At 34.4% G+C, this 27,632-nt stretch overlaps 1 protein-coding gene across 4 annotated transcripts; it reads left to right on the top strand.

Annotated features, from left to right (window-relative positions):
* The first annotated feature begins 1,207 nt into the window (after positions 1–1,207).
* Positions 1,208–26,605, top strand: LOC127879578 (uncharacterized). Of its 4 annotated transcripts, none has more exons than XM_052426523.1 (4): positions 1,208–1,393; positions 13,224–13,377; positions 13,519–13,579; positions 24,474–26,605. In XM_052426523.1, exons 2-4 carry the CDS (start codon positions 13,255–13,257, stop codon positions 24,821–24,823), a joined length of 534 nt encoding a protein of 177 aa, XP_052282483.1. In that variant the 5' UTR covers positions 1,208–1,393; positions 13,224–13,254; the 3' UTR covers positions 24,824–26,605. The 4 variants fall into 4 exon arrangements, with proteins under 4 accessions (XP_052282483.1, XP_052282485.1, XP_052282482.1 ...); XM_052426525.1 differs by having other exon boundaries at positions 1,208–1,408; positions 13,519–13,564; XM_052426522.1 differs by having other exon boundaries at positions 1,208–1,408.
* Positions 26,606–27,632: the final 1,027 nt, after the last annotated feature.

The raw sequence follows: 27,632 nt of genomic DNA, 5'->3' as shown, positions 1-27,632 counted from the left end.
ACAAAACGAAGTAAGTTATAGAGAAACGTTTTAATACCGTTCCTAAAAAGTTTGTCATATAGGGCAGTTAGGCCACAATTGATCATACGAGGTGAGTGTGCTTTATGTTTAACTTTTCTTGTTGTTTGCAGCAAACTTCCATTTACAAAACGGGGCGGTTCTATGGCGTCTTAACTGGGCTGCGGATAATAGTCCTCGAGGCTTGAGTATCTCATTTGGTCTTATGGTTAACTATATATACTTTCTGGAGGACACTGTAACTAATAGCCAGGAATACATCGAGCATAAACAGACCAGAGCATCACGGCAAATAAAGGAGTTGTGTGAGGGGTTGTAATTGCTAAAAAACACGCTACATATATTTATACTTAAAATTAGCATAGTATATGGTCTGCATGAGGGGTAACTCACTTCAACTTGTTTGATTGGTTGAAAACTATTTTCGATATTTGCATGAAATTTCGTTTATATTTATAACTGTAAAATTGTAAATATTTATTAAAATGATAGCGCGAATGTTTATCCATGGCATTTATATTATTTTAGATATACTTTTCTATGTTTGACAGAAATTTGTTACAACTGGATGTTATAATGTTAGATCTGTTTCATTGAGTAAAAATAATGGTTTGATTGGTAATCAGGTAGTAATTTCAAGTAATTGCATACCCAAAATCAGAAACATAAAATGTTGAATTGCTAATAAACAACTTTAATTTGAAAACTTATCCTATCATTATCTTTTTATTTTTTCTCCGAATCAAGACTTCTCTATTCCTTGCTTATTGGGGAGTTTATTAACGATTATAAAAGTCTTGCCTTTGTATAAATCATCGAATATATATATCATGTAAGAATATATCAATTCTTAAAATATGACTAATTTCTTAAATGTGACCTTGATATTTAAGCGAGCTTCATAGTCGCCGCAAGCGTCATTTTGGAATCCCATAATACCCATACAGAAATAAGCCCAACACAAGCATCTATTTGTACAATAAGTATTTGCATTTGCACGTATACGTTTGCTTTACCATATATATGCAGTTTATTTTTTAACATAAAATTGCATGTTTGTACTTTTTCGAGCTCTAATCTTCGAAACCTTTCAATCCAAGTTGGAAAGGTGATGGATACTGGTATAGTTAATCTTGGGTATAACTTTATTCTGGGATCCCACATAAGGTTATCTTCCAGAACAGGTAATTTACGTTACTCGGTGATCAACACTGTTTGCCCGTTTGTTATTCCACCGTTATGCATGGAACTTAAATCATGGACAAATGACATGTTTGTATCGTGAAAGTGATGATTAAGAATGATATCTTAAAACCAGACAAATATAAACAAATAACCATACCATTTGTAGTTGAACTACGCAGTTGTGTGCTAAGTAAGTCATATACAGGTAAGCGTTGTATTATTTTACTTCTAAGTGTTATTTCGTGTTGTCTGCAAAATAAAGGCGTCTCATCTGGGCTATGAATATCATTTCAATAAGGCAAAGTCAAAGGATGTAACGTTAATAAAAAATATTGTTTGAAAAATAGATGTTATTTGGCGTTTCTAAGAATGTGATGAAAACATCCGAACTCATCGTCTTCTCGTTCCGTATTTGATTAACACGATATTTGTTCGAGTTCTCTTCAGAATTACCATGGCATTAAAACACACCTGTAAACTAATCAGTTCGATCAGCATACGATACCTTTTCGCAAATCGAGAATGTAAGAATCTGTACGATTTAGACGACATGTTCACGAGTTAATGACAAAATGTTATCAGAGAGTTTTGTAAGTCTCCTAAACACACACAAAACTCATTGTATGTCTTTGAATGATAACTTTCATCGAATCTCTTCGGTAAATTTGAGAGTGTTTAAGATCCCTTCGACATAAATGTACCCCCAAAAAGTAGCCATGTAGCGGCGAGATATTTTGCGAGATAAAAGAAATCACTGTTACATAGACATGTTTACAATTTCAAAACGACACCATGCAATTTCATCACTTATAGCTCAAAATAACAGTGTGACAAGGTCTTTAGTTCGCTGGCAAAAAACTCGCAACTTAACAACATTCTTGAACTCGTCTAATTAAGCATTATACGACAAATTGTGTCATATCATTTACACAATTTACATTTAAAATGTTCAAAAATAAGCAGTTATATACATATGTATTTACATTTTGTGTGCAGCACAGTTTTGTGAGTCAATACAAAACAAAACAATACAAAACAAGCTCGACCTGTCGAAGAAATGATAAGCTATCGCGATTTGCGTCGGCGTCCTTTATAGGTTAACCATTTGGCTCGATGGATTTCATTTTAAGTAGAAAATATAGTTTTTCAATATTAAAATGACCCCATTAGCCAAGTTGGCTGACTCGAGTTTTGAATTTGCAAAAATTAGGGGCCATCTTAAACGTAGGAGTTACCATATGCTCTTTATATTTAGGTTATAGTTTTTCGGTAAACTAGTTTCTCATGAATGGCCTGAGGAGTTTCACACTCACACACACACACTTTAAATAAGTAATATCAATGTAAAACAGCTTGTTAACTTGTGTGATATTTTATAAAAAAATGACCATTTTAAACATGGGCATTTGCATATACACTATAAGAGCAGGTTTATTTGTTTGGTCAGCCAGTGTTCCAGTATCGGCTTTTATGTTTTAATTACAATTTCACACATTTATGCCCTTAATTGAAATTACCACATGGGCTAAGTTTGGAAACTAGTTTGAAATTTGTCAAAATTAATTGCCTTGTTATACTTAAAAATTTGCATATATTCAAAATAGACATAGTTAGGTTTTCGGTATGCTAGTTTCTCAGGAATGGCCTATATGATATCATTCAAGCGTACAGCATTTATTCCCCATATCAACTCTACTTAGAATTTTGTTAAATTTAAGGCTGTTTACGCCTTGAAATTTAACATATAAGCTTTATTGACAGTTTACATGTTAATAAACTTAGATATTTCCACTAAACTAATCATTTATTGCTCAATCATCATAAAACTTGGTCAGATCTAATAGATAAATTTGCATTTTTCAAAAAGAGATGGAGCCAATGCCAAGGAGGCAGCGCTCAGATTAGGAGATGGCGTGAAAGTAAAATATGTTATGTTATGGTAGCAATAATGTTTGCAGGACTTAAATTTTTGCTTGTAAGTTGACTACTTCAGCATATTTGAGTCGCGTGCGTTTTTAATTATAAAAAAGTAGTTTTATAATAATGTCTTTATGGATTTTAACGCTCGTCTTTATAAGAAAATTAATTTAAAATGTATTATACAAAAAAAGTGAAACGAAAAGTACCGAGCTATCTTCATTTTTTTATTTGATTGTGGGAAAAACAACATATATCAGCTTAATTAAGATTCGTCGAACTTGATCTTTTAGTATATTAAGCATTTGGATTAAGGGACACATATCTTCGTTTCAATAAGAAGTATTATTTTATATTTATTTCGTGAATCATCATGCTGTATATAAATATTGCTGTCGATGAATGATTGTGATAATATAGAACATAAAGTTATTGGTTTTATTGAGTATTACAAATTTTTGGTGTATATCGAACTCATTCATTCATTCATTTATTTTATATTTTAACAATTTGTAAAACATAATATATAAAGAATATATTACACATAAAATAAGTTGTATATTCTCATGGCATAAGAGATTTTTTTTTTTTTTTTTTTTTTTTTTTTTTTTTTTAAACAACATCCCTCCGCCTATGGCGGGGGATAATAAACTTTATTCACCTCCATACATTACAAAGTGTATCATTAGTTTTCATGTTATTCTGTTAGTATATAATATAGTTGTTTAACAATTCAAATGAATAATATAATAGAGGTAAATAAAATCCATGCATTCCATTATATAGACACAATCCTACAGTTCACACATACACAGACACATACATGCGATGTTATGAAACAAAAAAGACAATTGTTTGGACTTCAGAAAAACATAAGCTTTAATCAAACGTTTTGACTTCAGACAATTAAAAACATTAATCAAACGACCATGGTATTAAATATTTTAAGTAAACAACACAATTTACAATAACACTGTTCTATTGATCTACAAAAAGTTTTACAATTGACCAGTTAAGTAGTTTCTTTTCTTTACATTTAGTATTAGATTGAATCTCCCATGCTACGCAAAGATAATTATTCAGCCCCCTTATTGAAGGTAATAGACCCTTTCTCTGGCATACAAATATATACTTTTTAATTTCAAGAATAAGAATATTAATATCAGTCATGTTAATACTTGTACAACCAAATAACATTGTTTGACATGAAATATCAGTACATTTTTGCACATTATGGGATCTTAAAAAATCTACAACATAATTAACAATTCTCTTTGTGAAAATGCAGTCCCAGAATATATGTAATAGGGTTTCTTCATTTTCTTTACAGAAAGAACATAAATTGTCATGAACAATGTTCATTTTAAATAACAAAGATTTGGTTCCTAGGATTCTGTGAACAATTCTTGTCTGGAACCACTGAGTGTAAGTGTCTTTAGATATAATAAAAACAAGTGCATGCACTTTTGTCCATTCAACGTTATTAAAAAGTGTATTCCATTTTAAATGGCAAGTGGGTATATCTGTATTATAGCTAAAACATTTATAGACAAGTTTGTTTTGATTATATCCAAATACAATGTTATTCAAGTAAAATGATATAAATGCACATTGTATATTTGGCTTTTTAATAGATGGAAGTCCTGATAGCCTGATAAATGTATTCACAGTTCTAATTAAACCTTCATAAAAAAGAAAGTTAACTTTAACGCCAATGAGAGTTTCTAATACAGATTGTTTTAAAAATTCTCCAGAAGTGCACATTATATCTCTTACATATCTAATTCCCCTATCATACATTTTTTTGTTATATATAATATTCCCACCTATCTTAAAATTGTGGTTATAAAATAACGGCATATCTAGGATATCTTCACACTTACTGACATTTTGTTTATTAATATACTCAATGTAACATGTAAGGACATCTCTCCAAAAACAATTTTTTAAACTTATCATAATTTTTTCTATGTATTTTTTTCCTAAATTAAACATTTTCTTCACATCAAACATAGAATATACAAGTTGGAAACATTTTCCATTACTTGATACAATTTTCCTTAACCATGTCATTTTCATAGTTTTTTCAAAAGCATATATATCAGTCATGGCAACTCCTCCATCATCATATGATTTAATAGCAATAGTTTGTTTGATTTTTGCTGGTCCATCCCATATAAAATTGGAAAAAAGGCTATTTATTTGTTTTAAAACTTTTTCTCCTGGGCTAGGAAGAGCTACAAACAGGTGTGTAAAAAGGGGAAGTAGTAGTGATTTAACAACTGTTATCTTTCCTAGGGGTGTTAAATTTCTTCTTTTCCAAAAATTTATGATATTGTGCAGCTTTTCCAGTTTACTCGTGAAGTTTATTTCTATTATTTTCTTTAAATCAACATCAAATAATATTCCTAAAACTTTAAAGTTTGTTGTGCCCCAGACTAGTTTATATTTAGTTTTTATTGATTGTATGCTAAACTTTTTGGAGCCAATCCATATAAGGTTTGTTTTGTCATAATTGATTTTCAATCCAGAACATAAGGCAAAGTTATTTAAAAGATCGAGGGTAGCATTAAGGGAAACATCTGTGCCATCCAGAAAGAGAGATGTATCATCAGCAAACTGAGAAATTTTATATTCAATATTTTCTATCACTATTCCTTTAATTTCATTACAATTTCTTATTTTAATTGCCAAAATTTCAGCACACAGAATGAAGATATAGGAACTTATTGGATCTCCTTGTCTGCAACCTCTTTGAATTGTTATAAATTCTGACAAAAACCCATTGATTTGAATTGCCGTCAAGGTATTATGTAGGAAAAGTGAAATCCATTTTTTCAATGTTGTACCAAAATTAAAATAATCTAATGTTTTTTCTATAAAATCAAATTCAAGGGTATCGAACGCCTTTTCAAAGTCGATGGTCATCAAGAGTCCAGGGATATTGTTATCTTCTGTATATTGCATAATGTCATATAAAAGTCTGGTATTCTCACCAATATATCTGCCTTTAATAAATCCTGTCTGATCTTTAGAAATAAGAGTATCAAGGATAGTTTTTAATCTGTTAGCAATAGTCCCAGATGCAAGCTTGTAAATTACATTTAAAAGTGTTAATGGCCTTAGGTTTTTCAAAAAATGTCTGGGTTTATTATCTTTAGGTATACATGTGATTATACCTTGTTTTTGAGTAATTGACATGGTTCCAGAGGTAAAAACATAGTTGAGGCTTCTCACTATAAAGTGGCCTAAATCTTTCCAAAAAACTTTAAAAAATTCTGCTGTAAAACCATCTGATCCTGGGCTTTTGTCATGCTTCATATTTTTTAAAGTAATTAATATTTCCTTAAGTGTAAGAAGGCCTTCTAATGATTGAGATTGTTCAGTGTTTAATTTAATTGTGTTTATTCCTTTAAGGTCATCATGTACATTATAAGAGTCATTAAAGACAGACTTTGTATACAATGTTTTGTAAAATTGGGCAGCTTCTTTTAAAATACCAGGATTATCAAATAGCCGCTGACCTTCATCGTTTTCAATGAAAGGAATGTTTTTATTAGATGCATATTGTGCTTCCAAATTACAAAAATATTTTGAGGGTTTTTCGCCTTCATCAATCCACTTCGCCTTAGCTCTAATGAAAGCGCCTTTCATTTTCAAGTTTCGAATGCCTATGAGTTCTTGTTGCAAAAGATTGAGCTCTTCAATGTTTTCATTTGTTAACTGTTTTTCAATGTCCTCAATTGCTTTTAAAATATAATATTCTCTTTCTTTTCTCTTTTTGGATTTGAAGCTCGAATATGATATGGTTTTACCTCTGATTTCCATTAATAAAGTTTCTAAAAACAGTTGATCATTTATAGTAAACTGTATTAAATCATTTTCTATAGTGTTAAGATATTGAATGTTATACACAGGTAAGACATATTGTTGCTTAATTTCTTCAATTTTTTGTTTTATACATTGAATATATTCTAGGTCATAAAGTAATGAATTATTAAATTTCCACAGGCCTTTTCCATGTTCTATTTTGCTAAAATTAAATTCCAGAGTGATAGGGGAGTGATCTGATTTGTAGCTAGCATGTATATCAGATTTCCTAATATACTGACTAAAATCATTAGTTGTTAAAAAAAAGTCCAATCTAGCTTGTTGGACAGTGTTAGGCTTTCGCCAAGTGAAACATTTTGTATCCCCGTTTATAACTCTAAAAGTGTCTATTAGATTTTTATCATTGATTACAGAAGATAACAATTCCCTTGACTTCTTATTATTATTCAAAGTTTTATAGTTGGCATAATCAATATTCACGTCAAGTACTAGATTAAAATCTCCACATAAAATATAAGACTCATTACCTATGGTCTCTATTATATTAAAAAGTTGACTATAAAACAAAGGAGTATCAGTATTTGGTCCATAAAGAGTGCACAGAGTAAATCTATGGTTATCTATTGTAAAGTCTAGAATTAATAAATTTCCCTTTATATCTTGTTCTTGATTGTGCACTTTAACATTTAGATTTGTCAAACATTTATTAAATAAAATGCAAACTCCTCTTGAATTAGAAGTGCCAAAACTAAAATAGCATTCACCATCCCAATTTGAGTAAATTTGTTTTTCCATTGAAGAAGTGAAATGGCAATCCTGTAAACAATATATATGGGCATTTAGACTTTTTAGATATTTAAAAACATCAGCTCTTTTTGAAACATCATTTAGACCACGACAGTTGTATGAAACAATCTTTAAATTATCCATTCTCAATACAAAGGATGACATTTTTGTTAACATACCATAGACAGCAACAGCCATTATCAATTACCACAGTCAATACACAATACACAATTGCAGTAAATACACAATACGTTTTATCTCTGTCAAAACAAATAAATAGGCAATACAAACATGCTGAAGTTCGCACACAGATTCTACTGGAAAGACATCTACACATACACAACATAAATAGACAATACATTCTGAAATCATACAAACATACAAAAAAACACACATACAGTGCGACTATAAAACAAAACATGTGAACAAAACATAAGCGGTTAGCCTATGTGCTTATGCATAATACTCATGTTTATAAACAATACGTTTTAAATTAGCATGGTACTCCGCGTATAAGGAACATAAAATAATGTCAAGATAGAGAAAGAAACCGCGTATAAGGAACATAAAATAATATCAAGATAGAGAAAGAAACACAACATTTATATAACAACAGTACAATATAAATTTTACCCGTCTATATTAAAAAAATGTCAAGATAGAGAAAGAAACCGCGTATAAGGAACATAAAATAATGTCAAGATAGAGAAAGAAACCGCGTATATTTTTTTCCCATTTTAATACTAGTTCTGACTTAAATTATGATATGCATTTATGGCCTTTAAATCTCATATAGTCAGTTTGCTATTTTTTGGTTAGTCTAAAAGGTTAATATCAAAGTACCTTTTACTTTCTTAAATAGTATGTTTATCAAGAAACTATAAGTCTATAGACTGATAAAGATAGTAGTGCCTATGTACAATACTGATCCTCTAATTATGAAATAGTTTAAATATCAAGGTTCAGAGCATCCACAACAGTGACACTTTTGATTCAATGTAAACAAAGTTATTAGATATTTATTATACAGTGGGTCTTATAACTAATAAATAAACAGATGATATTTCTGTAATATTATAGAAAACATATTAACTTTATCTGGATTTTATGTCACAAATTTATCAAGAATCACATTTGGTCTGTTATAATAAAAGATTATATGGATTTTGTATTACAAATTTATAATAGCCTCCCTTAGCCACACTCTAAGTCAATATTATTTAGCAAGTGCAATTACACTTGTATAAAATATTCTTATTTCCAGATTTGTTGTTATGATTATTCAGGAATACATATAAAGGCATGAAAGTTGTGTTGAAAAGGTTATGCGTGTTCATTCAGTATTAGTTTAACCCCAAGATGGATCACCTATTTTTCAAATAGATGATCCTTGAGGAATATTTATCTTAGTATTGGTAATGTTATTTCATTTACATGAAGTAAAATTGAAATCATATTAAAAAGAAGAGAAAAAATAATAATATAGCCAAGGATTCAAATATTTGCATGAACATTATTAATAACAGTGTTAGATCTAAATATGTTGTGCATTAATGCACAATCCCAATGGCAATCACCTATGCGAAAACGAAATCATAGATGATTTGTAGGGATAAGATATCTCAGTTAATTATATCATTGAAAATCATATAGTAATAATTATACAATTTCAGATAAAGAGTTGGAAAAAAGTATTCAGAATAAAGACAAAAAACATTTACATGTACAATTATTGTCATATTCTGTTTTAACAGTTGAGAGATGCTTTTATACTATTACTAAATAGCTGATGATATATACCTTATGAGTGATTTATAATGTGACATGTTAAACTCATGGTGATTTACAGTACTATATATTACCTGTTATACTGTTGTTAGGTTATATACAAAGGGGATCTATGGCATAAGAGATAGCAAACATATAATTTACAGTAAACTATGTTTTATTCATGTCTGTGACGTCTTAATTGATTGGATCACTTATATATTTTAATAGACTGCATCTTATTTATTATAGAATGTGTTTATGTTCCGTAAAGATTTGGGCCTTCGTATGAACGTTGACAAATAAATTAAATATACTAAGAAATAACATTATTTATCAAATGTACGTCATATGATAATGTCATTGCGGTACGACTGTTAATTGATTCACCCTGCATTGGCAATACCTCCTATCATTAGCGCCATCTCCTAAGCATAGGCTCCATCTCTTTTGGAAAAATGCGGAATTATCTACGACATCGACAAGAAGCTAATATGTGTGTGCATGAAGCATCTAATGTATGTTGAACGCAATCGTTTGATGCCGGTTTACTGGTAAGTGATGAAAGCTTTCTTACATAGTTCATTTTCAGTTTTAGAACACGGTCACAGACGGCGACACTTTCGAACATCAGAGAAAGCGATGCTTTGTGTAAAATGTCTGATACATTGGCGTCCTCATACCTTTTGGTTTCAAGATCCATTTTCCATTTTATGTCGAATCCCGTAGGAATTAGTTCTGAATTTATACAATCATGCACGAACTGCCTATGGCTCTCATTTTGACAAATCTTTCCAGTTACTTTCTTCAGTCATTTAAATTCAATATATTCCGTTTCACGTTATTGCATATTACAAAGTAGCTTTTAGCCGTTTATAAAAAATAAAACTTTGATTAAATTTACCGTAGCTTTCGACCTGTCGGTCTTCTTCAGAGGCATTTATTTGTGACGCATATCATGTTAAGCGGAAGTGACGTTATATTGTAACACGTGACATTGCGCGCCAATTTTATCAGTCTTTTGTGTTCAGTCCATATGTTTTAAAAGTCCTCAGTTTGCGCTTTCAAAGTTGGTCAATGGTCTTCCGGTACTCACCCATTTAATTTTTCTAGTCCCATGAGTCGAGTTCGTATTCGTGACAGGATAAGGAGATGTCGTTGGTACAGGGTATCTCCCGTTTCCCCTACGTATACGACGTTCTTTCAGCGTTCGCAGTGCACAGCGTAGACTACATTGATGAATTTGCAGGTGACCTCGTTCCGCACATTGTAGGTTTTGCCGGTGTATCACTGAACTTTTGGGCCACCATCATGGACTGATTACGCATCTATGTGCCCCCACAAGGTCCGCTCCTGTTTGGGACCCGGAAAAACATTCGGTTGTGTTTGAATGTACCAAAATGTCTTCCAGGTTGCAGTCTCTTCTGAATGCTGCTAACGGGGGTTCAGGAAATACGTTTTTCATTTGATCGGAAGTGTGGAGTGTTGGTAGGTGTTTCCGGAGGATATGGCAGACATCTGGTTGCGCTCTGGAGAAAGTGATAACGAGCGGTACCCTGAAAGAAGTTTTTGAAGGCACCTTCGTACGCAGCAGATCTTCTCGCTTTTGCTATCAACTTTCTTTAGTTCTGTCTCGACGAATCGGCCATTGTATCCTCGCTTCAGTAGTTGCTCTTTGACCTCCTCTCTGTGATTTTTGTAGACCGTCTATTCCGAACATATTCGTTTTTGCCTCACACCTAAGCCGTACGGGATGGCCTTCTTTGTAGACTTGGTATGAGACGAGTCCTTGTGCTGGTAGAGGTGCCTATCTGTTAGTTTGGTGTATACGTCTGAAACAAGCCTTCCTGATCGAATTGTCGTCATAGTGTCTAGGAATTTGAGCTGCTCTGTGGAGTAGCGGAGCTCGAGCTGTATTCGTGGATGGATTTTATTTGCCAACGCATGGAATGTCTTAAATGCCCCCAAACCATGTGTCCACATGTGTCCTACGCGCACCGAAAATAGGAAAACCCTATTTTATATTACGAAATATATAACTTAGTACGTCGTGTGACGTCATTTCTGCGACGAAACATAATATTTTTATTAAAATTCTCTGGAATTTAAGGACAACCGCTGGTGGGAGTTCGGGGGGGGGGGCCTCCCCGAGAAGCTTTAAAAATCATAACTTAAATGGTAGGCGCTGAGGTGTATTTGAGGGGATATTGGGCACTTAACATTACATCCTGTATTTTATCTGAAAAGTGCTTTCACGTGTTGTGACAGACCAAGAAGTCATGAGACGTAAAAATACTTATAATGATAATAGTATGTTCAAATTTTATTTCTGATTTGACTTTGTGGTTTAATTTATCAAATGGTAGACATCGTATGTCATTGTCATTTAGCTTTGCTTGTGTATAAATCTACCAGTTCAATTGTCATGAAAGATAAGTGCCAAACGCCTTTTCCTCTTTTGTGCAAATATTTCAACAACTCTAGCTGCATTAAGTTCCCTATCCATGTGAACGTTCATGAGACCAAGTCCAGACATGTGTTCAGTAGTCATAGTTGACCTCAAGTAGGTTTTAAGGCGTCTCATGGTACTGAACGAACGTTCTGCTAAGGCAGTTGCTACTGGCATCGCAAGCAACAGGTGGAAGCACCTTGCAATATTCGGATACAAGTCTTCCGTTAGAACGAGCAGCTTGGTTTCCAGAGAAGGTGTAGATGGAATCTGTGTATGTTCATAGCGGATTTTGTCTATCCTCTATGAAATGTTTCCATGTTAACCTCAAGGTCCGCCTGTGCTGCCGAGAAGATTTCATTTGTTCGTTGATTATTGAGGTCTTGGACACGATCTGGTAATAGGTACTGCATGGCATATCTTTCATTTCCTTGTAAAAGCCGTTGTTGGAGTTCTGCAAATAAATGGTCCGCAAATGGTTGATATATTTACCCTCCAGTAGTCAAATGCGGTAGCAACCGGTGCATTAGGGCGGTCCTGCTTTCGCCCTGCGCGTGGAAATGTAGGTTCAACATCAACGGAGCTTGCCATTTCAACGGCTTTTTAAACAATGCACTGTACCTCATTTATTCAACGTTTTTTCACCCCATTTGGGCGATCACGGCATGTGCGCCGTGGTTTCTAAAATGTATTGTCTTGTCCAGATACACATGCGTACCAAATATGCAAGCAATATCTGAAGGGAAACAGACGTTATGAGCTTTTTTTGAATCGCGGTCTCAGATTTCGAAACCTGAATGCGGCCCCTAGTTCCAAAATGTCATGCGCATGGAAAGGTGTTGTCCAGAAAAACATGTGTACCAAATATGAAAGCAATATCTGAAGGTACACAGTAGTTATGAGCCTTTTCCGAATCGCGGTTGCATGAAAATATCTGGGGCCCAACCAAAAGCCCCATAAATTTTGACTCAGGGGTCAGATCAAAATTCCAAATAGTGCACTGTCGCACATATGCTCATAGCTACAGTGTGTGTAAGTTTCAAGGTTCAAGTGCTAATAGTGTAGGGGAGATAGTGGTCAGGACGGTCGGACAGACGGCGGAGATAACCATATTATCCCCACTTTTTCTCCGAAAAGCGTGGGGATAAAAATACATCACTCAAAAATAGCAACAATAGTTATTAAAAAATTTCACACATAACATTTGACAAAATCTACTTTCTTAATTACTATAATTACAAAACTATTTACTTTTTCATTGTTTATTCAGTGTTTGATACAGATGAAAAAACAATATAAAAATGAAAACCAAAAAGAAAAGTCGAGAGGAGAGCAATTCGAGTAAGAGCGGAAAAGATGCAAAATGCAAAGTAGACCGGTTCGTTTGCCACAGTCACGTTGGTAAACCACCGTTACCGAAACAGGTAAGTTCATTTGTTTTCAATAAACAGACACTTACAATCTTATATTTTTGTGTCAGTATTTGTCAAAACAGTCAATTTTACGGGATTACTAGAAATATTATTATGAGACAATAAACTTTGATGTAAGGTATTTACTTACAGGATCTACCCCCGGTATGTTTCACGCCAACGGGAGTTTTTCACCTCGGTATGTGCGCCATTAGTATATAAACTATTGATGTTTTATAAAGCTGTTAAAATTCCTCATAATAATTAAGTTTTGTTAACTATTAGCATCCAATATTATATATATCCATATATTTTATTAAATATATAGCATTCAATCATGTTTTGCATAGTGACTGACGTGGAAATCATTCGCGCTACAATAAACATGACCAAATAGTTGATTCTCCTACTTTTTAATATTGAAAAAAAATCTCTTTTTTTCTTGCAGTCCATGTCCCCGAAAATAACTCAATACTTACTGAAATAGCATCAATTCTTATAAAGAAAAATTAGGCGTATTTCACTTAACTTTATTCCGTTTCTCTGCGTAGCTGTCTAGCCCTGGTTTTAATCTGTCTCATTAGCCAATCGAATGCGGCCGATTCTCCGCAACCACTGCGCGAACACTATCTTTCTTTCGACTGGATGCCGCCCGGCTTCGGTTGAAAGACCGTGCCGAGCTGGAGGACACGTCAAGGCTCTTCGCATTGAAGGCATGTCCGACTGAACGTCTCGGGACTGAATAATTCTAGCCCCGATCGCACCGCCGAGGGCAGGCCTGTGGTTTCTTCCCACTGTCTGGGTGTGTATGCGGCCGGCACCACTGCGAGCCGCTTCGGCGGCCAAGCTTCTTGCCTATGCCAAGTGGTACCTTGTCTGACTAGCGCTGTACAAGCGCCCGATTTTCCTGTTTTCGAAAACAAGCCCGCGCTGATAAGCTACTGCTTGGAACACTAGGCACGTCGCGAGAGGAAAAAAAATTATATATATATATATATATATATATATATATATATATATATATATATATATATATATATATATATATATATATATATGCACATTATTACATTTATTGATTTCCAAATTGATTGAACATTATGTTCAATGATATATTTTAATAGTATATGTTTGTATCAATTTTAAATATAGTCTGGTAAAGAGACTAGAGAAATCTGAAAGTTACACCCACAGGTGTGCTTCTTCATAATTATGAGGTCGATATACAATATACATAGGTAGATTTCTTTTTCTGAAATTATTTGGATGTGCCACACTTCCAACACATGAGTCCCGTTATGTCCTGTCTAAAGTACATGTATATTTTCTGGTGTTGCAACTGCAACTTTTCAACATCAAAAAAAATTACTTGCAGTCAATTTATTGTGTTCCCAGTGGCACTGGGAATTTGCTAACTTGCACACGGCTTAGTTGCATTCTGCTTACTGCCTGTTGCTAACTGCCGTTGTTAATGACGCTTAAATGAAGAAATTATGACTGGTTTCAGATTACAGTGTCATCACGTTTGTTAAAATTTAAAAGCACACATTGACGACAGTGAAATTATTTGTTATTTAATTATGAATCAGGAATAATGAACACACAAACATTAAACAGTCACCTGACATATTGCAACAATCATAAAGTATAAACGAATAGACAACAAGCATGTTGGAATTGTCATGAAGCATATAAGAACAAATTTAATAATGTATATATTCACCATGAATGATGTAACTTTGAACTTTAAAATTGTAAGTAAAACAAGAGCACCGCCTCGCGGGTGCAGACCGCTCATCTATTTTTCTTTTTAAAGGTGTAGGGACCTATCTCAATTTCAATCCCAACGGATGGAGGGTTGGAGTGAAGAGGGGTGTATAGTGTGGGGGTGTGGTCATTTATTACACTATCTTCCAAAAATGCAAAAATAAAGCAAAAAAAAATTGGGGGGGCGATTCTTGGATGGGATGGTTGGACGGTATTTCAAAAATAAAATAATACAAATAAATATTTGTGTTTTTTAACCATGTTTGAAAAAAACAAGAGATGTGTTTATCAGAAACACAATGCCCCCTATTGGGCCGCTTTGAAATTATTATTTATTTATTTTTTTACATTTGACCTTGAAGGATGACCTTGACCTTGAACTTCGATCACTCAAAATGTGCAGCTTTATGAGAAGGCCGCTTTGAATTATTATTTTTATGACCTTTGACCTTTAAGGATGACCTTGACCTTGAAGGATTACCTTGAATTTCCACCACTGAAAATGTGCAGCTTCATGATAACGCCGCTTTGAAATTAATTTTTTTTGACCTTTGACCTTGAAGGATGATCTTGACATTGAAGAATGACCTTGACCTTGAACTTCCACCACTCAAAATGTGCAGCTTCATGAGAACTCCGCTTTGAATTTTTTTATTATTTTTTTCACCTTGAAGGATGACCTTGACCTTGAACTTCCACCACTCAAAATGTGCAGCTTCATGATAACGCCGCTTTTATTTTTTTATATTCTGTTAGACCTTTGACCTTGAAGGATGACCTTGACCTTGAAGGATGACCTTGACCTTGAATCTACACCACTCGAAATGTGCAGCTTCATGATAACGCCGCTTTGATTTTTTTTACCTTTGACCTTGAAGGATGACCTTGACCTTGAAGAATGACCTTGACCTTGAACTTCCACCACTCAAAATGTGCAGCTTCATTAAAATGCCGCTTTGATATTTTTTTATTTGTTTTTTACCTTTGACCTTGAAGGATGACCTTGACCTTGAAGGATGACCTTGAACTTCTACCACTCAAAATGTGCAGCTTCATGAGAACGCCGCTTTGAATTAAAAAAATGTTTACCTTGAAGGATGACCTTGAAGGATAACCTTGAACTTGAACTCTCACCACTCAAAATGTGCAGCTTCATGAGATACACATGCATGCCAAATATCAAGTTGCTATCTTCAATATTTAAAAAGTTATGGCCAATGTTAAAGTTTTCGGACGGACAGACGCCATATATTTGACATTTGATCTTGTAGGATGACCTTCACCTTCACCTTTCACCACTCAAAATGTTTAGCTCCATGGGATACACATGCATGCCAAATATCAAGTTGCTATCTTCAATATTGAAAAAGTTATGGCCAATGTTAAAGTTTTCGGACGGACAGACACCATAAATTTGACATTTGACATTGAAGGTTGATCTTGACCTTTCACCACTCAAAATGTGCAGCTCCATGAGATACACACGCATGCCAAATATCAAGTTGCTATCTTAAAAAGTGAAAAAGTTATGGCCAATGTTAAAGTTTTTTTCGGACTGACAGACAGACTGACTGACATACTGACGGACAGTTCAACTGCTATATGCTACCCTACCGGGGGCATAAACATTAATTTTTTTGGGGTGGGGGTGGGGCGTTATAGTTTGAGGGTGTGGTGGTCATTTATTAATGATCTTTAATTAAAAAAAAATAATTGGGGGATTGAGGGGGGATTGAGGGGGGATTGAGGGGGTATTCGGGGGGGGGCGTGGGGGATGGTTTGGACGGAGTCAATTGTGGTATGTCAGGTAAGAGTTGTTTTGTCAAAGTATCAATCGAATCTAATCATAAACTAGAAATGGCGAGCCAGAGGCCGACGCGTATCCGCACGCCGCATGTTTGAACCAGGGGCGCCACATGGTTGGTAATGGGTCCATGCATAGTTGAGATTGACCGTGTTGTCATAAGAGATGTTCAGTATCAATGTGAAGTAAATCGGCGTAGAAATGAAGAAATTATAGTAAAATACAATTTTTGGTGGGTGTGGCCTATTATGGGCGGGGCACCCCAGGGTTTTGTAAAGGGGCCATACACAGTTGAGATTGACCTTATCATCATTAGAGATGTTCAGTATCAATTTTAAGTAAATCGGTGTAGAAATGAAGAAATTATAGTAAAAGGCAATTTTGGGTGGGCGTGGCCTATGTGGGCGGGGCGCCCCAGGGTTGTAAATGGGGCCATGCATAGCTGAGATTGACCGTATTGTCATAAGAGAGGTTTAGTATCAATTTGAAATGAATCGGTGGAGAAAGGAAGAAATTATAGTAAAAGGCAATTTTGGGTGGGCGTGGCCTATGTGGGGGATGCCCTAGGGTTTGTAATGGGGCCATGCATAGCTGAGATTGACCGTATTGTCATAAGAAAGGTTCAGTATCAATTTGAAGTGAATCGGTGTAGTAATGAAGAAATTATAGTAAAAGGCAATTTCGGGTGGGCGTGGCCTATGTTGCCGGGGCGCCCCAAGGTTGGTAATGTGGCCATGCATAGTTGAGATTGACCTTAGTGTCAAGAAGATGCAACTTGTCCAAAACACAAAACTTAACCAAATTTTCAAGTATAAAGGGACCATAATACCGTCAAAATGCCAGTCAGAGTTACATAACTTTGTCTGCACTGTCCCCTTACGATAGTTAGTAAGTGTTGCAAGTATGAAAGCAATGGCTTTGATACTTTAGGAAAAAAGTGGACCTAAACACAAAACTTAACCCAATTTTCAATTTTCTATGTATAAAAAGGGCACATAATTCTGTCAAAATGCCAGTCAGAGTTACATAACTTTGCCTGCACAGTCTCCTTACGATAGTTAGTAAGTGTTGCAAGTATGAAAGCAATGGCTTTGATACTTTTGGAAAAAGTGGACCTTAACACAAAACTTAACCAAATTTTCAATTTTCTGTGTATAAAAAGGGCACATGATTCCGTCAAAATGCCAGTCAGAGTTACATAACTTTGCCTGCACAGTCCCCTTACGATAGTTAGTAAGTGTTGCAAGTATAAAAGCAATGGCTTTGATACTTTAGGAAAAAAGTGGACCTCAACACAAAACTTAACCAAATTTTCAATTTTCTAAGTATAAAAAGGGCACATAATTCTGTAAAAATGCCAGTCAGAGTTACATAACTTTGCCTGCACAGTCCCCTTATGATAGTTAGTAAGTGTTGCAAGTATGAAAGCAATAGCTTTGATACTTAAAGAATAAAATGGACCTAAACACAAAACTTAACCAAAATTTTCAATTTTTTTAGTATAAAAAGGGCACATAATTCTGTCAAAATGCAAGCCAGAATTATCTTACTTTGCCTGCCCAGTCCCCTTATGATAGTAAGTAAGTGTACCAAGTTTGAATGCAATAGCATCGATACTTTATGAGAAAAGTGTACCTAAACGCAAAACTTAAACGGACGCCGACACCGACGCCGACACCGACGCCGACACCGACGCCGACGCCAAGGTGATGACAATAGCTCATTTTTTTTCTCAAAAAATAGATGAGCTAAAAATCTAACAATCGGTATTGCAAATATTGGCATACTTAATAAGGAATATTGGCATTCTGAATAAGGAATTAAGTTAATAGCGTTGACATCACCTACATAGTAGTTTTGTTTTGAAAACAATCATGATTTTTGTTCAATATCAAGTGAATGTTCCAATTCATTACTATTTCAGAAAGCAGCTCAGTACCCCATTCGTTAACCAAGATTCGATACATTCATCCGGTTAGAGTTATTCGGATTACAAAGTGTAACCGTCCTTTACCATTTGTCTATGTCATGCACGTTCGGTTACAGTAGACAACTTATCAAATTGATCCCTGATCTGTTGGCGACATCCATTTGTTCTACGCGAGGCTGATGAATTATTACAAGAAAAGCCAGCTTTGTCATTTCATATTCATTATTATGTTTTAATGTGATACCTTACGTAAACAAATTTTATATCATATTTGAACAACATATGAGAGGAACAATACAAAAATATAAATGGAATTAAATGACCAAATGGCGGAATATAATTTACACCAGACTAGCACTAGAGTTAATAAACCTCAGCTATAGACTAGCACTATAACTGAGTCATGTCGAGGAGGCGTACAGAAGTACAGCCCAAAAGATAGCCCCAACCCCAGTTGCACTATTGATTTAGCTTCTCGTTTATGCAATAATCGCCAACAGACAATCCACACCATTTTATGCTATTTCGCAAATGTATGCAATTCATATCTCAACGAACACCTTGCTGGTTCAGATAGATATTATACATGCTCAATCGCTAAGGCCATCCGCAACCGGCCAAATAAATTCTCGGTACGCCGTACCGTACAACATAACACACATGCGCAATCGCTAAGGCCATCCGCAACCGGCCAAATAAATTCTCGGTACGCCGTACCGTGCAACATAACATACATGCGCAATCGCTAAGGCCATCCGCAACCGGCCAAATAAATTCTCGGTACGCTGTACCATGCAACATAACATACATGCAAAATCGCTAGGGCCATCCGTCACCGGTCAAATAAATCCTCGATACGCCGTACCGTAAGTTTTCAAGCCAAAATGAGCTATTGCAGGTACGCCTAAGCAGGCCGTGCCATCGAGCGAGTACTAGAACATCCATACTATTCCGAAAATAATTTTGGAAGCATTCCTGTCATCCTCACACATACGAGCACTACGTGATAGGTGACAACAAAATGTCATGTTTAACTCCACCGGTCGTATGTACATCAATATATAGTTACCTATTTATAATGTTAATGGTTCCGATCACCTCCAGAAGACATAGAATTTCCGCCACAAAATAAATTTATTTATTTTCCCCCAAATTCTATGACATGTTTAAAACTAATTTTAATAAACACTCGCGCAACGAATCTAAATATATATATTTCGAGTCCGACGTCAGATAAGTGAACGCCATCATTTCTGAAAAACCGGGTGTTTTCCCATACGAATATGCTCGCCGGAAATGCCCTTTTAATATATTTAATAAATTCTAATTCGCTGATTCTGAATAAACGATACTAAATTCCAACGTAGAGATATTCCTGACCAATACAGATTCAAGCTTATCTTGAGCGACCATAGGCAGAATCGAATACAACATAAAAATCGATATATGGGGCTCCTTTATCCACGACAGGCCTTTGCTTGACCGCCCTGGAGCATTTTGCTTACAAAAAAATGTTCGAAATGCAGTACCATACGTTAATCCTATGATAAAATGACAACCCTGTGAGCTGGCCATACTACCGCTTACCTATACAACTCCCTAAATTTATTAAATAAACATATCGCCGTTATATGCTAATTGCGTGTTTTTAGAAATGCCTGCGAGTACCAATTATTTAACTCTATATTAAATACATTCCATACATCCCCAGAGGGAGTAATCATGTGATAGTCAAGATGGCGAAGTCCATACCGAGACGGTTATCTTTCGACGTTTTATACCCTTTATTACTTCTGTTTATTTTGTAAATAATTATCACTTTCCAGCCATATCAGTAAAAGGTGATTAGCGTATATTTCGTATCTAAATTCCCTTTATATCTCGACTTTACTCCCCGCAAATTTTCTTAGTGGAGCCCCAATTAGGTCATTACGCTAAGAAATTTTGCACCGAGTAAAGTCGAGATATAGAGCGAATATTACTATGAAATAAAATCCAGTAACTTTCTTCATAATATGGCTGGAAAGTGAACGGAATAAAAAATAATAATACAAGTAATACAGGGTGTAAAACGACGAAAAATACATGCCTCAAAATGGACGTCGCCATCTTGTTTGTCACGTGATTACCCCCTCTGATTCCATAGATAAGCCGGCATTGGAGTTGCTGCCGTGTTCGCAAACGGGCCCAGTCCCCGAAAACGCTCTAACCACGTGACCATTGCATCATTGTTTACAACGCCATTTGCCTAAATGATGAATAATAATGTCATTAACAGCCTAAACACACGCTGTCTTACACCTTCACATTTCGTTTAAATCATGTTTACATTATGTTGTCCCATAGTGCCGATTTAATTCGTAAATACACTCCGTCTGCTTTATGACCGCATTTGCAAAACTCGTATAACCCGCCCCATGTTAACTTTACCATCGACCGCATCATGGGCGCAGCTCACTCTTTATTTATGCATGTCATTCACTTGCACGTGTATAGTGTGTCGTGTAATCCAGTTGTAATGCATTTTTCACACACGCAGCCACGTTTGTTTCGTACCGATATCGTATATATTATAAATGTTGATAACTTGCTAGTGTACAGGAAAAAACTTAAAACATATCTTTAAACGTACAAAGTATTAACTTCAATCGATCCAGATCCAAACACAACCACACTGATTGTGCTAATAAGTAGTTTTTCTTTGTTTTGAAATGCGAGGAAGCGGACATCATGCGAAACCGGCGCTCATGTTACCCAAAGCGTGCATAGGTCACAGGTTAATAATAGTCTGGAGGATTCCGCTATGTACCACAGGTGGTTAGCGTGTGGCTATGATATTAATTAGTGAAAACATCATTTTGAATGATAAATAATCATATTATAACGAAAAATTAAATTTTATGAAAAAAAAGCACTATCAAATATATATATAACAAGGTATCCAACTCGAAATCATCCGAAAACGGGGTGCATCGTTTTGAACAGCAATTACTTCATCAATTTTGCAGCGATTTTCACGATCTCGGTCTTATTGAACGCAGAAATGAATTTCCTTTCTGGAAAAGTATATGTCTTGCAATATTTTTACAAATGCTGGGTCAACTTTTAAGAAATAACACGATACACAACTCGCATGACCCAGTTGACAATATAGTCTTTATGAATGAAATCTCCAGTTGTAAAGATACACCTCCGCATTGGACCAATGAAATCACTCGTGTGTTTGAAATGTCAGTTAGTTGAAATGTATGTAAACAAAGGTTTCAAACGGCGCTGGAAAGATAGTCGTGATGCATAACGTAACGACAAGAACGGTAATAATGTTTTTTCATACGTTTTATTGAATCATGGTATCGAGGTACATGAACTTTGTAGGGAAGATGCCCTTTACTCCGTGAATATTTCAGTCTTAAAGACTGCATGATCATTGTCAACTGGGTCATGCGAGTTGCGTATCGTGTTATTTCTTAAAAGTTGACACAGCATTTGTAAAACTATTGCAAGACATATACATTTCCAGAAAGGAAATTCATTTCTGCGTTGAATAAGACCGAGATCGTGAAAATCGCTGCACAATTGATGAATATATGGCTGTTCAAAGCGATGCACCCCGTTTTGGGGTGATTTTGAGTTGCATACCTTGTTATATATATATTTGATAGTAATTTTTTTTCAGAAAAGTTAATTATTTGTTATAATATGATTATTTATCATTCAAAATGATGTTTTCACTAATTAATATCATAGCAACACGCTAACCACCTGTGCTATGTACATGATTAGGTTTCATATTTGTTAATGCTTTTGGCATGTTTGGCACATTTTTTGCGAAAATCAGTATGGTGTAATCCATTTAAAACAAAACACTGACTTCATGGATTAATATATTTACATTAATTGTTAATTTTATTTTTATTAAATATAATTTTCATTTTATTTTATATTAGATATACTTATCATATTTAATAATCATATTAGAATAGCAAATGGTTACCAAGAACAAAAGAAATAAGTACATGTTTTAACACCTGTCTTTACCTACAGCAAGAAAAATACTTCGCAAGCAAATTCTTATAAACGAAACAAATCACATATTTCGGTTGAGGTTAAAGACCTATAATTATATGAGAATTCGGTTCAACAAAAACACATATCCCCAGTTCCAATAATATAAATCAGGGTGGAAAAACAGTACGCTAACTGATCGTAGGTCACTTATTCAGCACCGAGGAATTATAAAAATCTATTGTTACCAGTTAATTGGTCACTGATTCACCAGAACAATATACCTATGAACTTAGAAAAAAAAGAGAAACCGATTAATACCAGTTAGCACTTTTGTAGAAAACTGTCTTACGTAAAGTCTGGAGATAGCCGACCTATCACGATCGAAATCACACCCCTATTATCAGTATCTAAGCTTCACGCACACCGTATTTTCTGTCTCGCTTTACACAAATAAAATTGAACTGCCTTGGCAAGATCGTTGGTTTTGAATTATTATCCTCAAACCATCAGGCAAGGAATATATATATATACTATATATATATATTATGTAATAATAAATGCTTAACGAGGAAATGGAAATAACATTTCACGAATAACATTAACACACGAAATAAACATCAAGATATCCTAATATATTCAAAAGATCCCGAGTAAGAAATAAAAAATAATCGGTAGTAAATAGGACTGGTTATAATCGAAGAGTTAAGCTTTAGAATGTGTCTGACGAATACTGATCAATTCTGGTCAGTTGAAATAACTGAATTGTTGTGAGTAATATCGACTCGGGCGGTTTTAAGCAATAATGCAAGATTAAAGTGGCCTTTTCACAGATTTTGGCATATTTTGAAGTTTGTCATTAAATGTTTTATATTGATAAATGTAAACATTGGATCTTAAAAGCTCCAGTAAAAAATCAAGAATAAAATTTAAAAAAAGAAAAAAAAGTAGCCGGTACCAGGGCTCGAACCAGTGATCCCCGGAGTCCTGGAGTTAGTCTGAAGTAAACACGCATTAGCCCACTCGGCTATTCCGCCGGGTGTACACAGTGTTAGTATTTTATACCTTATATAAGCAATCTTCGTAGTTTCGTAAGTTTTAACAACAGAACTCTCTAAATTATTCAATCGTTTCGTGTTGCAACGCTTTATAATTTTTAGGTTTTCAAATCGTCAAAAAATACATATAATGGCTATATTGGACTATGGTAAATGTTCAGTAATACTGTTACCTCAAAAATATCATAACTAATACGAAAATTTGCGAATCTGAAACAACCTTTTTCAATTTTGTCAATTTACCAAACCGTTAAAAGATCCCTTTAACATATTCGCCACAACAAATACATGTCGCTGTGTAAGCGACGCTGACACGTAAATTGATGTATCATCATTAGTTTGTCTATGCAATATATAAATTCTTTGAATATTATCCATTTTAGACAGACTTGACTTACTTGACTTAAAAAAGATTTTGTTTGCATTACACGCTTGTGCCTCGTGCTTACCCACGTTGTGACTACATCGGCTGTGCGACAAATATCACAGAAATCAACAACCTCACCATTTGCGGCGTTATCGTCTGTGCGTTTACGTTTTGCAGGTGGCGCTGCTGCGGGTGCCACCTCTGGCTGTGGTCCAGAAACAGGAGCTGATGCCGCCTCTGGAACCGGCGCCGTTTCCGCCGCATTCCTTCTACGCCATCTGGACCTTTGTTCCTTCACCGGGGCCGGATCAACTGCCGCCCGCATTCCCCGCCCCTCTCTCCGTCTGTTTCGCTACGGCTTGCCCAACCCGTCTTCGCACGCTACGACCTCTACCAGACATGGTAGATTTACGTGTTATGGATGTGTAAACACAAGTTTCTCATTCAAAGCTATTTCGCAAAAAGAACGAGATAGGTGGAGCACAAGCATATATACCGTATTAGTGACGTCAGACAGTCACTACTGAAATCGATTTCACGCATGGTTTATTGTCGTCTGCTTGTATCTTATGATTTATACGAGATTTAAACCTTTTATTTACTGTAGACATGTATTCGCTACTTCAAATAAAAGAAATTAATTTTTAAAGAAATTAATGTTTATTATAATAATAGGTTTTCATGCATAAAGTTTTGGTAATGCAAACTTTAAACAAGTATTCTCCATTGCTGTAATATATTGTCTTTCATATTCATATAATGATTATTTATCTAAATTATATTATCTGTTGAATCTTATGTTGGAACCTATGAAACAAAATTGTTATAAAAAACACTAAAATTCCAATACTAGATTTTGTAAGCAAATGCAATATATATTCTGTTTTTCTTTAGAATAAGCCTCTATTCGTTCATTTAACGTCTTAATTATGTCGTTTTGTAGAATATTTACCCATGAAGGCATAATTCAAATTGCTTTTGTTGTTTCGTTACTCACAATCTTGATGATAATTCAATTCTACTATCATGTGCACTTTTCGAACACTGTCAACGAAACGAGCATGTGTACATCAAGATGAAAAGCTAGTTTAAAGAAACGTATTGATTGTGTTTCCCATCGATTTGTGGTTTCTACTTTTGCTTAATACATACACATTACCTAATGCATACAGCTTTCAGATAACGTGTTTTAGTCATGCATTTCATTTAACAACACATACCACTATTTATCCACTGTTAAATGGTCGTAAGATTGTAATATGTGTACATGGTAATAATTAAAATTAAGCATACTAGTTCCGATAAATGACAGTCCTTTGTGTATAATGGTTAAAAAAGGGATTAATGCACACTTTTGCAAAATGGCAATTAAAGAATACATAAGAAGAGATTCAAAATAATAAATGAATCATACTCAAGCAATTTAAATACCAAAATTCGTTAAGATACAATTCGCTGTTAATATAATAAGCATGTAATGCCCTGTCACAAAACACCTAAGAAAAAACATGATCTTTTTCGTGTTTTCATCTAGTTCAAAATACCATATTGGTTAAGGTTGTCAACATGTAATTAGGATGCCCGGTGTGTTACCTTACAAATAGCTTTTAAATTGGCGTTTCATGACATACAGATGTTGTTAATGATAATTCATACTCGCTTTCTAAATGCACAAGTGATGTAAGCCGACGTCAAATACACCTAAAACCACCCCGTTTCAGGCAATTAAACTCGTGTTTAAGTCAATAATATTGCCATCCGTCACCCAATGTGTATGTGTCAATTTTGGTATATATTACTACCTGAATTGTATGAACATACAGTTGAGAATCTAACATGGTACCTCACTGATCATTTGTGGTTTATTTCATATAGAACCAGCAATGAGTTCCTGTCCTAGAAGTGTCTTTGGTAAATATGAATTTGGGTGAGCCTTGTTTTGACAAATTAATAAAGAACTAAGAATTATTCGACATTAATAAAGGTAACAATTTTTAGTTTATTTCATATTTGAATTTCAGTGAACCAATTCTGCCATATTTAAGTCTTTTGAGTTCAACATGAATGGTAACTATGTATCATTATATTTGCATTATGTCGGCATTTTAACTTGGTATAAAACTACGAAAGCAAATTAAAATTTACCTCTGCAAGGTAATTGATGTTATACCATTCATAATAACATGTAATTTAATCGCTTACAATACATCCAGCCGAGCGTTACATTATTCGAAAAGAATTTTTTATAACTGTATTGCGAATACTAATACACACTAATATGGGATTTTGACAAGGTTTTGAAGGTATTGTTGTTGCTTCATGATTAAAAATCATTGCTGACCTTATCGTTTGTTTCTTTAAATAATCTGTATTTGGTATAACTTGTTTGCAAGTGTTTTTAAGGTTTAAAAGCAATTGACCACAAAAGTAATACAAACGGTTATCCAGACACTAAAACAAACAAACATGAAATAAATTATTCGTAATTTACTTGTAAAACATAGCGAAGACATATGTCTTGTTAACATATTTTTGACGGACCAGTATTTCATATAAATGTGTGTATGCATGCATTAAAAAGGTAAACGGATAATACGATTGTAACATACCCTTTAAATAAATATAACTTTAATATGAATCAATATTTAATAAGAGTACTTACACTCTGATGACCTTTAACAAAATGTATTTACATTAAAAAAAGAGAGAACATGTCACATGTTGTTTAAGACTGTATCAACTTTCAGTATGGTCAAAGGGAGATAACTACATACTCTTGAAACAATTATTTGAAGTTCTAATTGGTAAAATAATCAACACATTAAATAATTATACAGTCGGCGAATATGTGTGTGCATAATTGTAAGCTAAAAAAGAAGGTTGCATAGTGAATTTTACCAATAGCTAATAGGGTTGGAATACAAATGTAAGGAAGCTGGCAATTTGCAAGAATGGATACACGTGTTGCATTTTCAACTAGCAATACATAAATAAAAACGGTATTACGCGTCCTCTAATGAAAATATTAACACAAAAATGCGTGAGAATATAAATGTCGTGTGTTAAAGTAACTAGATATGTTGATATGTATTGCATTCAAATCATGGTGTAATGTGAACAAGATATCTTCTTTGTTTTTATGCTTTCATCTTGTATAAGGTACTTCAATTATGAGTCGCGTAAACATTTATTCATGGTTATGGTTTACTTTAAAGCAATAAAAAGGTATAGCACCTATTAACAGTCTTACAGTGCGACAGTGAACATATTTCTTAAATAAGTATAACGACCAAAAACATTTCATTACATTCCGATGAATGAATAGAACTTTGTTTT

The sequence above is a fragment of the Dreissena polymorpha genome, chromosome 4 (genome assembly GCF_020536995.1).
Source record: "Dreissena polymorpha isolate Duluth1 chromosome 4, UMN_Dpol_1.0, whole genome shotgun sequence".
In the NCBI taxonomy this organism is placed as follows: Eukaryota; Metazoa; Mollusca; class Bivalvia; order Myida; family Dreissenidae; genus Dreissena; species Dreissena polymorpha.
The sequence above is the reverse complement of the archived record's forward strand: the minus strand, read 5'-3'. Positions and strand labels throughout refer to the sequence as shown.

Coding starts and splice junctions, on each gene's coding strand:
- LOC127879578 (XM_052426523.1), top strand. CDS start 13,255: ATGAAAACCAAAAAGAAAAGTCGAGAGGAGAGCAATTCGAGTAAGAGC. Junction 13,378..13,518: donor AACCACCGTTACCGAAACAG/GTAAGTTCATTT, acceptor ATTTACTTACAG/GATCTACCCCCGGTATGTTT. Junction 13,580..24,473: donor CCTCGGTATGTGCGCCATTA/GTATATAAACTA, acceptor TACGTTTTGCAG/GTGGCGCTGCTGCGGGTGCC.